General features: G+C 40.6%; 1 protein-coding gene across 2 annotated transcripts in view; it reads left to right on the top strand.

Moving 5' to 3' along the window:
- Window positions 1-16,361, top strand: part of AGO2 (argonaute RISC catalytic component 2) — a 55,208-nt gene that overhangs the window by 7,308 nt on the left and 31,539 nt on the right. For both annotated transcript variants that reach the window (XM_075085906.1, XM_075085905.1), the window contains exon 2: window positions 14,191-14,386. In XM_075085906.1, the coding sequence (XP_074942007.1) occupies window positions 14,191-14,386 (196 nt within the window). The remainder of the gene's footprint in view (window positions 1-14,190; window positions 14,387-16,361) is intronic.

Here is a 16,361-nt window from a genome sequence, read left to right as displayed (position 1 = left end):
ATATGCTTCATGTTACCTCTTTCACCTGTGTGAAGAGTTAAATCACATAGCACATAATTCCATAAAATATGTACAAGTCTGAAGATGGCATGTTTAAACAGTATGTGAATTTTATGTCTCATTATGTCACTTCCAACCTGTATTGGGGTGTGAATGAACAAAGGGGGCTGCAGAGCAAAAATTAAGTCGTCCAGTCTTTTGAGGAATAAACTGATCTCAGCATGTCACCTTCGGGAGCTTGAAAACATACTTCTGAAACCGTGTTGGTTTTCAGTGCAGATTTGCATGTAGGGAGTCAAGTTGATGATTTCGTATGTAGTCTAGAAAAAAAAAATTGTAACTCTCTTCTGGCCAGACGAGGAGCTGACTTGGCAGGCAGTGTTAGGTACCGTGGGTGGCTCTGTTCGAGCTGCTAATGTCACAGATTGGAGCTTTAGAACTTTTTGTCTTAGTGGTGCTTTTTTTGTGTGTTTTTAGTTCAGTCTTGAAATTTATGTTAGAGCTTATTAATGTGAGAAAATAATGCAATTCAAATTTTATTTTAGTAGTAGGAAGTGTGTGTGGATATGCTGCTTTAGGTTTATTTTAAATAAGACAATTTTAGAAGAATTCCCAAGAGGGGAGGTTTCACTGGCTTAGCCAGATCAATCTAAAAATTGTTTGAAGTTAAACTTGTCATGGAGATGAATAAGGCTTTAAAACATAATTATTGCTGGGGCCTTGTTATATACCTTCTGAAACTTGTTTAGCAAGTGTTTACTATTAAAGGACAGGCATCTATTCATACGGAGGGGTAAATTCCTATCTAAATGTTGCTGTGTTCTTGGCTTTGCTTATCCTTTGATAATGAACTTATTTCATTGTCCTTTCATACAACTTGTGGTTTGCACTGAATGCTCCCTTTCTACTGTTTTTTTAATCAATCCCTCTGTTGGTTGTGCTCTCTTGCCCCATCATACTGCTTCATCATTTCTGAAATCTTTGCTTGCTCCCATGTGGAGGGCAAGGCCTTGGGAGAGCAGGGGTCTTCTCGTTTGTGCTTTTTAACTGCCAGTGAAACATAAGGGTTTCTCAACCAATATTACATGTCAATTTCAGCTCTTCTGAGTTGAATATCTCTGTTGAGAAAGCTGATGAGAGCCAAAGGTTTAAAAAGAAAACCCCCAAAACCACCAACCCTCCAAACCACAAACAAAACAAATAAAGTAGAGAAGAAACCCAAGTTTGGGTAGAACTGACAATACAGAAGAATTAATATCTCGGTGAACCAGTACATTTCTTTTTGGGAAGAGCTTCAGTGTTTAATGAGTGAATGCTTAGGAATAATTTGTATGGATGCAGAATGTTTGCATAAGGGTGTGTTATTTAAAAAAGGAGAGCTTCATTCAGAAGGAGGAAATTTCCCACCAGGGCAAGGAAGTGAAGCTTTATTGTTTGGGTCTTGTTATGTGATTAGAATACAGTAGTGGTATTTTTTTTCTAATTGTTTCTGACTTGCAAAACCCCTTTAATGTAAAATTTCAGTGGAGGTCTAGGCCTCTCCGTAGGAAACTTGTATGTGCTTTTTTAATTTACCTTTCCAGAATCCTTAAAATAATGCACAGACCTAAAATGGGAATTTATAGGACTAGGTGCCACATGGACTAAGGTTTTTATAGTGACACTAGAGGAGAAAATTAATTATTTCCAGAGGAAAGAAATTCGGGGTGGGGGTGGGGTTTGGATCGGCCTTTAGTAAGATGCCATTATTTGCTGTCTCCTCCCATGTTGTTGCCATCATGACTGGGGTGGCACAGTGCCACAGCTGAGTTTTGGTTTTTATCACCTAATATGAGAACTTAAGTTGTTTACAAGAAGCAGGTGGAGGAAAAAAAAATCTCACATGGGAGTTCTGCTGAAAGCCTACACCCTCGTCATATCTCAGTTATTCCATTATTATGAACCTGCATTTTACCCCTCTTTTCAGTGATGCTGAAAACCACAGCCCTATCTCTTGAAACCGCATTAGATACTATTGGATCACTTGCATGCTAAAGATGCTCCTATGGCGGCTTTCACTATCTAAAATGATAAAGGCTGAGGTTCTGCTTTATTTTAACTGTGAATTTCCTATTTTGAAAAGAAGCCGTGAGAGTGTTCATGTTTTTGTAGATTAATCCAGTGTGGGTATGGGGTAAGATTTCTTTTTCAAGGAAAGCATGACTTCTTCTGAGTTACAGCTCAACAGTTGGAGTTTTGTAAATCAAAAAATATTTTAGGCATGAAGGCAAATGAAGGCAAATTTTTATTTTTCGATTTTACACAAAAATACTGCAAGCCAAAGTCTGTGGGGACATGAATGTGCTTGCAAAGGTACAGCGTAAAATACGGCCATTTGAGCTTATTTCTTTAATAAGCTGAGGACAAATTATTTCTGTGTTTCATTAAGCTGTATACAATGTGAATACCAGAGGGAATGGGGATTTGGGGCCTCTGTGGCACCAGTTTCCAGCTGGTGAGGCACAGCACACTGGAAAGAAATGCCAGTGGCAACAGAGTAAAGCCCAAGCCATTAGAGCTCTTTAAGCTTAGAGGAGCTTGTGCGCATGTGGGCGCTAATGTCTCTAATAATATAGAAGGCTGGAGGAGAGGAATGGGGTGTAGTGGTGAGGGATGTGGAAGGAGAAGGAAAGGAAGGGAAAAGTGTTGGCAGAAAGGTTGGGGGAGCGAGTGACATTACGCTGAGAACTACAACTCTAGTTCAGGTGACTTTATCCAGTGTCAGCTCGTGAGCTATAACACAGAGACCACTTCTTATGCTTTCTAAGGGAGGAAAAAGAAAAAAAGAAATACTGAGACCTCAAGTTACACAGGTAATGGAGTGTCATAGTGAGGTGTACAGTACTAACGGCGTTACTTGATGGCTGTTTGTGTGTGTAGAAGGTGTTGAAGTACATAACGTGGGGGACTGGGGCTAAGTACCCTCGCTGAGCTCGGTTCTGCGCCTGGCACTAGCTGGAATGACTTTATGTACTCTCCTGGGGACTGAATGCAAGTGCGTCTTTGTCTGATGTTCACACCAAGTAGTTGGATGGAGACTTCAGTCTGTGATTGAAGTAAATACTGTTGGAAGAGTCAGTACTGATAGATAAAGGAGTTGCACTTTACTAGCCTAAAAAAAAAAAAAAAAAAAAGCCAGGTGGGTTATGTTGCTTCATACGTACCTATACAGTCAGCTAATACAGAAGGAAGGGGAGCCATGTTTCTTAGCTTACCTAAATGCAATATTTCAGCAAATGGGGAGTAAGGGAAGGGTAATGTGGGATGAAGAATACAGATTTTTTTGGCCTTGCCATCTCTAGGGAAGAAGCAGCGTGAAGGGAGGAATAGATGCTCTGGGTGATTTTATTCTCCTCATAGAAGATGTGGGTATTCACTACTTAGGCCTTTAGGAGGGAAAAAGAACAGGGATTGTACTGAATGAAGGCATTGCTTTTTGCGAATGCAGAAAATACTATTGCATTATTTATTTTAAATTGTTACAAAAGGCATCTGCAATTCGTTCAGCATCATTTTCTGAAGTATGGAAAAGTGAATGAATCATTATGGTCAAGTGTGATAAATAGCACCAAGAGCATTCTTCATTTCCCCCTTCATGGAGTCAAGGTTTGCCTGAAGATGGAGTTATTCTGTGGTTTGAATTCACATTTAACTTTAAACTGGGTTGCTGACTTGTGGGTAAGCCATAAGCATCCCCTCCATTGTTTGGATGAGGCTCGCTATTTGGATGACTTAATTCAACATTGCCGTTTGTAATTAAAAGCATTTCTCTCCATCCCTTAAGCAGGATTTCAGCAGTACTTTGTACAGTTCCACATACAGGGGTAGGTTAAGCTGCCTGGCTTATTAACAGTAAGGATAGATGTTTTACGCTCTGTACAGAACTCATGTGCTCTGATGGTGCTTTTTTGCCACTCGCCCCACTTGCCAGTGGCCAGTAGAGTGGTGAGAACCAGCTTGTTAGTATTTGAAAACTTGGAGGTTCACTTTGAAGGTCTAGGCTGAAAGGAGAATGTGGGAGGAAGAAGTACTAACACTTGGTGTCTTTTGCTAGTTGACATTGTCCAGAAGAAGCTTGTGGGCTAAAAAGAACCATTCTTAGTTTGTCGCCTGCTGCTTTCTGCTGGAGCATTGATCTCTTCCTCGTTGGTTCTCTGGCATTTTATTCTTGCATTCTTGCTTGAAATGTGGTCATAACTTACAAAGCAAGCTGGACTGATGCCTTCTGTCTCCCTTTTCATCTCTGACTGCAACACCCACTCACACCATTGGTGTCTGGGAGTGATTCTGGTCTCTGTGTGTCACGTCACTTCTGGCACTATGAAGAATCACGTATCTCTCTTACAAAGGTCAAAAAGTAACCATGATAACCAGGTAGCTGATTATTAATTCCAGACAAATTAATCATAGCATGGTTTGGGTTGGAAGGGACCTTCAAAGATCATTAGTCCAACCCCCCTGCCCTGGGCAGGGACATCTTTCACTAGATAAAAGGGTTGATTTGAGAGTTAGCATTGTTTGAATTCTTTTGCAGTAAGTGACAATTATTTAATGAAAATTGGGGCTAGATTAGGTCTGTTGAACATAGAGATTACAGGTTTGAAGGCAATGCTGTTTATTTAACACTTTGACTCCTTGATAAGGTATTTAATTTCATACTGCAACACTAAGAAGGCCGAGTGGGATCCCTAAACTTCTCAATAGTCATGTGTGGGACGTAAAATATGACCAAATATGAGGACAGCTCCTTCATTTTCGCTCATCGGTATTGAAGCTAGCTCTGATAGCCCACCTCAGCATATGCAGTGTGCTGTGGTTAGGAAGTGTGGTAGTTGCTCACTAAAAGACCAGAAGAAGCTTTACAGAGGGGCTCTATTAAAAACAGTGTGAAGGCATCATATATGAATCCTTGACAGGATTCAGATTTTTTCTCATTTTCCAGAATGAGATTAAAAAAACCAGAAGTATAACATGTGCAGGAAAAAAAACAAGGAATGCAAGAAGGTAGTTGAGCAAAGTGTCTTTAAGGGTTGGCTTCCAAGTGTAAATGGAGACACATGGTGGTCTGGGATGAGCAGGTGCTTGAGAGAAGTACAGGAACAGTATGAATGCAATGGGGAACGGGGAGACCCCATCCCCGAATGATGTAATTTGGGTTGATTTACCAGCTGTGGGGTGATACGTGGCAAGGAAACTAGTGACAAATATAAGACAAATGTTACCGGGTACATGCTGAGAGGGGGAAAGCACTCCGGAGCATGAAGATGGTAAAAATCCAGCCTTCGGATGTAGGAGAGGTAAACAAAAGGAGTAATTGAGCTTGAGTGTTAGAAAAAGAGACTGAGATCTGCATGGTCAGTGATCCCAAAGGATGGGTACAACTGGCAACTTAAATCCATGGTCCGGAGCATGCGTAGGTGTGTACAGCTAGAGCGGCAATCTGTTTGAAAGCAGAAATGGGGCTCTGGGCAAGTAAGAGTTGTAAAGCATCATTAACAGCACTATGTCTTTGCTACTAAGTAGAAGGACAAGCAACTTGAGAAGTTGAATTTTATGTGTCCAATGACCACTTTGCATGCTGTACAACTTACTGGATCTTAGTTGATTTATAGGGCAATAAGGCTTTTACACTGAATTTATCCCTTATAGTGAATATAGATAAGGTTTACAGGCTTACCTCCTCCCTACCCTCCCCTTTTCTTCTGAGGACACCTTTAGTAATCTGTTAGCCCTCCACCCAGTCACATAATTGTCCTAATTGGTATAGCTAACACAGCAAGTGGTTATAAAAGTTGTTCTAAGTAGTCTTAGGTATACTTTATTTGCATAAAAAGGTAAGAAGAACCATGTTTCCCTTCTGCTCTTTACCTGCTTCCATTCCTCCAAATGCTTATCAGGTTATTTGCCATGCTGGGCACTACACAGTACTGTTTTTCTAGAAGGTGCATTATTAGCAGAAAAACTCATGAAGTCCTCTGGCAATTGCATCTTAGTAAATAACCTTCAATAGTTGATATTTAAGATGATGCTGTAACAGGTATTAGATTTAAATGAAGTTCTCATTGCGTCGTCTCTTCTGCTTCCCTCAAGCACTTTCCTTGTGGTTTGTTGAATTCTTGGGCATAACAGGTAAGTCCGCTACCTTTATTTGTTGTGCATCATTGAATCCAACAGAGCTATAGCTTGAATGAAGAACTTCTAGTTTCCATACTCTAAAACATGCTTAATGAGCAGCACAGACAGATGTATGGGTTCCATTATAGATTCCCTTACCCCTGTAATATCACGGGATTATTAGCTGCAGCTTTGAGTTTTCCTTATCTCGTAGAAAACACTGCCAGACTTTTTCCTATCTTCCTCTAACGGTTCTTAACAGAAAGCCAGTGCTGCAAAAGTTAAACTTCTCTTTCTAACCCAGACTGTAAGAAAACATGAAGACAGACGAAAGGTGGGTTTTTTTTGTTTGTTTTTTTTTTCAGTTGGGTCCTAAAAGAAAAGGGCGAACTTGCTGTATTCCTTTTCTTGCTCTGACCATATCTATACATAAATAAAATACGTAAAAACTCTGTGCAGATCAAGAATTCATATTGGATGTTTCCCACATTCTTTCTGAATTCCTTCTCTTACTGGTATTTGAATAACTATTTGTGGAAATCCTGTTTCCCCTGCCATGGGGTGTGCCCTCTCCAGAACTCCCATTCTCCCACTTCAGACTGACTCCCAAAAGGGGACATCACCCGTCTGCAAGCCCAGTGACAGGTCACCAAGGTGGCTGGGGAGGGAGCACATGACATACCAGGAGAGGCCAAGAGAGTCAGGTTTGTTCAGCCTTAATAAGAGAAGGCTAAAGGGTGATCTTCTTCTCGCTGTCTGTAACTACCTAAGGGGAAGCTTTGGAGAAGATGGAACCAGGCTTGTGGCAGGTGCACCAGCACAGGGCAGGAGGCAGTGGACAGAAGCTGGAACACAGGAAACTCCAGTTGAGTATAAGGCAAGTTTATTTTACCACGGGGGTGATCAAACACTGGAACAGGTTGTAAGAGATGTTGTGGAAACTCTGTCCTCCTTGAAGATACTCAAAACTTGACCGGACAAGTCAACTCCCTTCCAGTCTATATTATTCTGTGTTCAGGATACTTGGCACCTCTACAGCAGCTGCTGGAAAAGTCTTCTCAAGCAGATGTGTGTTCCTTTGCCAGTCTTGGTTCTTTTTAACTTGATCATGATGAACAAGTTTGCCATTTTTTTTTCTTCCTGCAGTTCTGGAGGCAAAACAGCTGCTCACTAGTTGAGGACAAGTTACTAACCCCCTTTTTTTTCCAAGGAGCGATGCTTCCTCTCCACGTCTGTGTGGTGGAATCAGTAACTCACCTGGAGGCAGAAACAAATATGTACAGTGGTTGTATAGTCCATGCTGTCTGCAAGGCTGGGGTTGGCAAGCAAGGTAGATCAAATCAAGTGCTGCAGGAGAATTGAATTACACATTGAATTAAAATTCTGTATACTAGGATGGAGTTTGGCCTTTTATTAAATACTTGGGTATCAAGTAATTAGTGTATCTAAAATACTTTGAAAAGTGCATCTTTTGTTGTGCAGCAATATCTGAAAACACCTGTAGTGATGATCTGGAAGAGCTGCCCTGTTTGATAGGAGAAACCTTAACTGAAAGTAAAGCTTCCAAATAAGGCGTCCTTCCTTCACCATAGTTTAATTTAGAGACTATATTTTTAGAGGAATGGTTTTAGAGAAACTTCCTATTGACAAGGTTGCGTTAGGTTGCATTAGCCCAATGCTAAAACATGCTTTGAGTTGTGAAAACATCTCCTGATTATTAAACACGCGTTAGGACTTGCCACACAAGGAAACTTATTGATATAATTACACTAGTATAATTATGCTTAGACGATTTCCTGTGTTGACAAGCCTTTAGATGCAACTAGTTTGGCCCCTTCTTATTTAGTAACTCATTAGGCCTCTGACTGCACGTTAAAATTGCATAATTCTTTGCTAAAAAGCCTTCAATATGCAAGTTTAGTGCTGACTGGCAGCACTTGCAGGCTGCTGAGCCGACCAGTAGTTAAGCTTTGAAAAATGAAGGACAAAAGAAATAAATGCTTTAAGTCTGGGAAATGGTTATAAATTAAACGGTTCTGAAAAGTTATCATTACACAATTGTACAGATTTCGGAGTAGAGGAGCTGCGCAATACTCATTCAAAAGTGTGGCTCATTCACACCTTTTATGTACTAGGAGTGTCTTTGCCAGCTGACTCCTTGAGTCACTCTCTTATCTCTGGGTTTGATCCACAATAACATGCTGGAGTAGGAGCACACACGCAGACAGCATTGCGTTTGCAGTTGTGTTTTCAATTTGCAAAACTGTATTTTTACTTAAGCAGCATTTCTGGGATTGTGCAGAGTTCCTCTGCCACCGCCTTTCCCCCCAGTCTCTTTTGACAGAGTAATTTTGCTTGATTATTAATTTTATTTCATAAAACTGCCACGAGACTCTTATTTTTCTAATACCTGTCTTTTTCCAGACTTCTTGGTTTTTTGGTTGAAATTACACTTCTTAAAATTGATAGCTATGAACGTTGAGTTTATGTAAATTGGATGAATTATAATAGGAAGTCTCTTTTTTTTTTTTTTCCCCCCCTGATAAAAATAAGCCTAAAGACATTATGCTGGCACCTCATTATTCAATACCTAGCTTACCTTACTTCACACCTTTAAAATGGGACTCCGGATGGTCTCAATCATCACATCAAGGCTGAAATGTTCTCATTATTCATATTATCTAGCAAATGAGTGAGGAGCTTTTGATACCTATCATATGGATGTTCTGGTTTATTAGTCTTTCATCTTTCTTCTAATTCATTCTTCCCTTGACGGTGCTTTAAAAGTAAAATCCAGGTATGCGTGTAGATCTTCCAATGCTTTGAATGTCTCCAAAAGCATCATCTGGGTTTGTGAAGGAGTCTCTGAAAAACAGAAATGGAGCAAGTAACGCGTGTTAGGGTATGAATTTTGGCAGGTTTCCTTGGGCAGTGTGTCAGCTCGAGCTCTGGTGTCCGGTGGTATCCTCTGTAACACACTTCACCACACTGCAAAACCTCCCAGTAGGAACCTTTATGCTGTGAAAAGCCTTCTCTTCTCAGTACAGCTTGTGTCATGTTTGAAAGTGAGGGAGTGATGGGAATTATGGAGGAGTGCTTGAACAAGGAGTTGGGGCAACTGAAGCACTTTGAATGTAGTAACTGTTCTACGATTGGAGCTTATGTTTTTTCTCTAATAGAAAAGAAAAATAAAGCTCTATCCTTTCCTGTCAGCACCAAATTCACTATTTTGTGACTCTCTACACTTGACACCTGGTTGCTGTAATACATTTTACTCAAGATAGTTTGATTTTTGCATTCTTAATTTGAGGCAGTAGTCCAAAAAGTGCCTTCAGATCAGCAGTTGCAATACTTAGTTTTTTCCCTTGAAGTTCAATTCACATCCCTCAGTCCTATAGCTAGCGCATATGTATCTGTTTTATCCAGCAAAAATATAGGTTGACTGCTTATCGGGTCAATGCTGCTGTTCAATAAACAGTACTTATCTCCTTGAAGCAACACCCTGCCCTAAATAAGTTTGCCTAGGGAATTGAGCCAGAAATAGCTTGCCCTTTTTTTTTTTTTTTAAATTGGATTGTTTAAAAAAAAAATCATTGAAAAATATGTTTAAATGGAAATAGAGGTCGGTTTTTCTGTGGGTTTTTCTTTCTCTGTCAGACATGCAGTTTGTAAAACTCTGCGATCACATCTTTCCCCAGGAGTCCGTGCTCCTCCCAGTGTTTCATGTTATTCTCAGAACTGAATATATACCCTCACTTTTATTTACTGTTTGTCACTAAAAGTCCAGCGGAGCAATATGTGATTCTGTTGATCCCTGAACATTTACAGATACGGCTTTGTTATGCGCCTGTGAGAAGTAGTAAACAATCCCATTTTAAAACAGCAGGAGGAGGATGTATTACTTAATTACAAAATTACTTAATTTTGCAGCATAAATAGCTTGGGGGGGGTGTGTGTGTCCCCGGCCATGATGGTGTCTTTGTACTTCCAAATCTGTAAGCTTCTTTTTTTTTCATACTTCAGAAAACTAGTTATGACATCCCAAATCTGGCACAGAAGAAGGAAGGGCAGAGGAATTAGGATGTGGCATAGATGCAGATATGGATACAGATACAGAAATGCTAGAATGCATAAAAAATAGACATGGAAAGTTTGTAATATTGATGAGATAATAGTTGACCAGGTAATAGTGGTAAGGCTATACATAATGCCGGTAGAGTGCAGAGTGTGGATAACAAGAAGTGGAAATGTTAAATTACAAATGCCAGGAGCCTGGGCAGAAATAAAAAATTTTTGAACGGGTGGTGCTGTGGGGATCATGGAATGACAAAAAACAAATCATAGAATAACATTAATGACTAGGACATGGTTTTCAAATGGGAACATTCTGTTACAGAGAGATAGAAATAAAATGTGTGCAATGATGAGCTGTAAAGCATTAAGCAACAGACTGGCTGAAATCACAGGTGGGAGCCAGATTTTTTCAGGAAAATGATGGTAAACAGGATTCTAGTGGAGTAGAGGTAGATGGTTGGTGCACATCCTCCTGATCTGATCTGGAGGTGGCTGATGGAAACCTCTTGTCATATTGCAAGTATAAATATTTGTGGGAGTATTTTTTCATGTTACTTTCCAGCTGCAGTGATAATGCTATAAATAACTTTGTTAGTTGTCATATCCACAGCAGAGGGTTCTTTCCACTTAATGACACAGAAACTATGTGAATTTGTCATACCAAGCAAGGGGATATGGTGACTGCGGGGGCCACCTGTGGGAGTTAATCGCCTTCAGAAAAATATTTGAAGTAGAGGTCCTGCGAGTGTTGGGAAAAGATGACAAATCAACTTCTTAGAAGTCGAGATACACAGGAATTAAAAAAAAATCTGCCAAAGGTTAAGCAGAATTAGAGTCAGCTAAATATTTCAACTTGCCTTCAGGGATGTAAATAGGAAAGGTCAGATGCAGAGGCAGATGGGCCGCTTGCGGTGAGGGCTGAGTTATGGATAAGAATCTACAGCTGTTGTGTGAAAACCAAAAGATACTTTGCTTCATTTCTCAGTACAGGTGTTGACACTGCAAAGGCAAGGCAGAGAAACAGTAAGAATAATATTCAAGTGAGAACTGCTGTATTGAAAGCAAAACGGAAGGAGTTGGTCTAATTCAATTAGGGAGACAGAATAATCTTTTATCCCAGAAACCTGAAGTTCTAGGTCATGGAAAAGCAAGTGTCTAGCAACAAGCATCTTTAACGTATTGATCAAGTTAGTGTTGGAGAATCACCGGCTTTAATGGCAATGTTTATGAAAGGGAGGAAAAAAAAGGCAAATTGAACTTCTGTAACGTGACATCAAAAGGGTGCATGCCTCACAATATGTTTGGAAGACAAGATCTGAAACAAGCTTCCCAAACATAAAACAAAGGAGAAAACCCAAGATTTTTAAAAATAAATTAAATTACTAACAAAACCCCATATCATATTCCCAATATCAAACCAAACTATCTGGATGCTGATGAAATATCTGGTATGCTGAAGGACAGGCTAGTAGAACAGTAAAAATAAGTAAGGAGACACTGAGTGGAAAACTGGCCATGGGGATTGTTGACGGGTAGAGTGGGGAAATGATGCCACTAAGGTTGGGAATGGTTTTATTATTTCACTAAGGTTCTCTGCATAAATGTTATGAATAAATACGTGAAGCTTAATCATGGCAAATAGGAGGCACTCTCAGAAAAAGGAGGACCTGAGCCTCATACAGAAGCAGCAGGGTAATAGATATGGGTTAAAAAAAGTAGATATATTAAAGATCACGTAGCTGGGAGTTAACAGTGAACTGGGAGATCAGTCATAAACACCCAAGATGGGCATGCGTATACTGAGTGGTTACTGGGGGGCCAAGAGCTGCTGCTATAAGACAGTGGTACAACAACAGACAAATGCAGTTTAGGGCTTATTAACATTTCCAATTGAGGGATGAAAACATCAGTGTGGTTGTGCTGGACCTTGATGGGACCTCGTATAGAGTAACACTTGGTCTTGTTCAGGAAAGGTGAGCTGAAAATGCATTAACTTGGAAAACGAATGGAAGATTGAGAAGCCTGGTTTATGAATAGAGACGAATAGAAGTAGTATAGCTTAAGACCTAAATAGGAATTTTGTTTAAATCTAAAAATACAATAAGGAGTACTTAATCTTCTTGAGGGTAGAAGGGCTTGGCAGAATGATCTGGACAGGCTGGATCAATGGGTTGAGGTCAATTGTGTGAGGTTCAACAAGGCCAAGTGTCAGGTCCTGCACTTGGGTCACACCAACCCCATGCAATGCTACAGGCTTGGGGAAGAGTGGCTGGAGAGCTGCCCAGCGGAGAAGGACCTGCGGTTGTTGGTTGACAGCTGACTGAACATGAGCCAGGAGTGTGCCCAGGTGGCCAAAAAGGCCAACAGCACCCTGGCTTGTATCAGCAATAGCATGGCCAGCAGGAGTAGGGCAGTGATCGTGCCCCTGTGCTTGGCACTGGTGAGGCCACACCTTGAATCCTGCGTTCAGTTTTGGGCCCCTCACTACAAGAGAGACATTGAGGTGCTGGAGTGTGTCCAGAGAAGGGCAACGAAGCTGGTGAAGGGTCTGGAGAACAAGTCTTCTGAGGGGTGGCTGAGGGAGCTGGGGTTGTTTAGCCTGGAGAAGAGGAGGCTGAGGGGAGACCTTCTCGCTCTCTACAACTCATTGAAAGGATCGTGTAGCGAGGTGGGTGTTGGTCTCTTCTCTCAAGTTACTAGTGATAGGACAAGAGGAAATGGCTTCAAGCTGCATCAGGGGAGGTTTAGGTTGGATATTAGGGAAATTGTGTTTACTGAAAGAGTGGTCATGCATTGGATCAGGCTGCTCAGAGAGGTGGGGGAGTCACCATCCCATGAGGTTTTCAAAACATGTGTACATGTGGCACTTGTGGACATGGTTTAGGAGGCATGGTCATCTTGGGTTGAGGGTTAGACTTGATGATCTTAGAGGTCCTTTTCAACCTTAATCACTCTATGATTCTGTTCTGTGAAGGTCTGTGAGTGTAACCTGAGAATGAATAAATAAAAATGGAAGGCTGTTTCTGAGTGTTAGAGCATCATAGTTCTGGAACAGCTTTCCAGTAGGGAAAGTGAGAGTGAAAAATCAATGACTGATCTGTTAATGAAGGGGTGTGTATTGTTTCTGGTGCTAGCAGAGGTCTGACTTTGATAACCCCAGGAAACCACACCTGGATTCTTATATAAGTAATGAGAAGCCTCCTGGGTTATTTCACATGTGAAGATTTTTGCTGCAAGTTGTTACTGTTCTAGACCACAGAAAACCTGGGTACTGATGCTGCAGGAGTTTTGAATACTCAAGTTGGTACTTTATGTACTTCTCCATGGATTTTTCATGGAATTCCCTAGATTGAAACAACCACAAGCAGCTATTATGCTTCTGCTTCACGTTGTCTGACCTATGGCTGGTGTTTGAGCTCAAGAGCACAGTAGAGCAGCAGTAGACTTATTTGCTCTGTTCGCTTTCTGTTTAAAGGAACCAGTAGGATACAGTTTAATTCTAATATGTAGCATTTTCCAGAGAGCTGTAACATGTAGGAACAGCTCCTGTGCTGTATTCCCCTCTTCGGCAAGCTGTGCAGTATGGTCATGGGGGCAAAATGTGTATAGTTGAAATGCATGCATTATATTTGCTTTACATACCTGTAACTCATCCAGATGTGATTGCAATAGTGGTATAGGTGGTAGCAACTCCACTTTATTGGTGTTTGCTCAAATTTCTTTTTGAGTTTTTGTTCAGTAATCAGGGTTAGGAAACACAGCAAGTGTTGAACCTGCACGGGAAGAAGATAATTAGCATTCATGGACTCCTGATAGCAGTGGGGTTTTTTTTCAGTTTTTAGATTGTTTTAAAAAAGTCGCCGGTTCAAATGTGCTGTACTTCATTGGTCAAATAGCCTGTATATTTATTTAACTGTCAGTTTGATACAGCTGATGGCTACTTTGTGCTTTCTCTTTTTTCAGTGCTTGCACCTCCTCCACCGTTGCCACCACCAATACAGGGATATGCCTTTAAACCCCCTCCTCGACCAGATTTTGGCACTTCTGGGAGAACAATCAAACTGCAGGCCAACTTCTTTGAAATGGACATTCCTAAAATAGATATCTACCATTACGAATTGGATATAAAGCCAGAAAAATGCCCTAGAAGAGTTAACAGGTAATACTGTGCTTTGCTTTTCCTCAGTTTATTTACATTCTTGTTTTCCTTTGGAAATGCTAGAGCTGTGTGAGTGTGCCTGTCTTCACTGACGATTTGGAGGATATGTTTGTCTTTAGTCATTGTTTGTGCGGATTGCTTCCAACTTTGCATATCCATCAACAGGTTTTTTTTTTTTCCTTTCTACAAGTCTTTCTGTATCAATCCAAGATTTCAGTGCTAATTGTCCCTTATTTTGATTGAACTTGTCAGCATCTTAAGATGCTGCTGATCAAAGCCAGTGGTGACAGATGGATAAACTGCATTAACTCTAGTGGGGCTAGGTCAGTATAAGCAAACTTGATAAATATAAGTCTAAGTATTGCTTGGTTACATACTGGAGTGCAATTGGCTGACAAGTCCTTCAGCAGGGAGTTCGTGTTACCAGCTTGTTTTCCCACCTTCCGCCACTGACAAGGGGAGGCAAAACCCATGTGTTTGTGCTGCTGCAAGAGGATTGTGGAGGGACTAAATTAGGTAAGAAATTACCCTTCATCAGTAGATTCTATATAAGGGAAAGATATGCTCCTGAACCAGATAGCAGGGTGAACACATGGATCAGTTGGCCAACGAAACAAGCAATTAGGTCTTGCCTTTTGCATATGTGCCCTATTAGTCACTGTGTGGCAACCTCATTGACTTGAAGAAGAGTGGAGGTGCCAGAAGTGAAACTGGAGAACAAGACTTGGCACTAACTGAAAAGCACAAGTGTCATCATCATAACTACCTACATCGACTATAGAGGATTGGAATGGCATGTTTATTTATTCAAGAGCAAAACCTTTCCTTATTAAAAAGGGTCACGTGGGTGGAATATGCAGTCAGGAACATCAACGAAGTACGGAGTGAAAAAAGCCACCCAAAAGCCAAAGTTTTTGTAACATGAATTAATAAACTGGAGTGCATTATCCGTTGTTACACTAAAGAGTCAGAAATTATAGTGTTTCATAAAGCAGCATCACTATGCTTTGCTGTCTTTTTTTTTTTCTGCTGTGATGATGGATTATAAATTTAATTTTTAAGCTAGTTGCTTTTAAAATTAAATTCAATTCTCAAACAGTGTTGTAAGTGTATTAAGCCAAACCCTCTTCTTGCCCCAGGGCAACCCTGCTGATTTCATGGAGATACTCTTACTGCATTGGAGCACTGTAAAGAATTTTCAGCAGTGACTTTTTTCATAGTGGGAACTACGAGACCTTTGCTTTCATTAACCGGTGTCCCTGCCACCAGCTCCATCCCTGACAACTAGCAAGCTGCTGACTGATGCAGATTGCCATGCCTCTGTAGCTCCTCTGGGAGCCGAGTGCTGAATAGCTCTAGTGTGTGTTGTAGTTCTGTGTGATCACCTCCGTTACGGTCCAGCGTGTGGGTGCTTGCTCATTAATGGTAGAGAGCATAATTATTAAATAATAAAGCAATTTTTTTCTCACTGAGAAGGCACATTATATTCAGTAGCAAGTTCTTTCTTCACTGACATCTTCTGACCTGCTCTGCTTTGTCAGGTTAGTCACTCCCTGTGTTGTGGTAACAGGACCAAGTATAAATCTATATAGATTAAATGCCTTTTGCAGTAAACAAAGATGTCATAAATGCATTCGACAGTGGTATGGTGCATGTTTCTCAGTGCAGTGTGGGAAGAATACAAATTGGATTAACTTAATGAAGTGCATGTCTTATTTCTACTGCGTGCTTATTCCTGTGTGTAATACCCTGTAGATGTACCTGCCCTTACCTGCGCCTGGCTTTGTGAGCTGTGACCTTTCGGTCCTACATGCATACCTATATTTGTGTGTATTGTGTATATTATGTGTGTGTTTATATGTATATAGGATTTTGCAGGATGCACATGTAGTCCAATTCTAAATGATAGGTTTTTTCAGCTGGCTTACACGTCGCTAGTATTTGGTTATATAATTCAGATGTATATTTATAGTAA

The sequence above is a fragment of the Phalacrocorax aristotelis genome, chromosome 2 (genome assembly GCF_949628215.1).
Source record: "Phalacrocorax aristotelis chromosome 2, bGulAri2.1, whole genome shotgun sequence".
Taxonomy (NCBI): Eukaryota; Metazoa; Chordata; class Aves; order Suliformes; family Phalacrocoracidae; genus Phalacrocorax; species Phalacrocorax aristotelis.
Note: the sequence above shows the minus strand (reverse complement) of the source record. Positions and strands in the feature narration are given on the sequence as shown.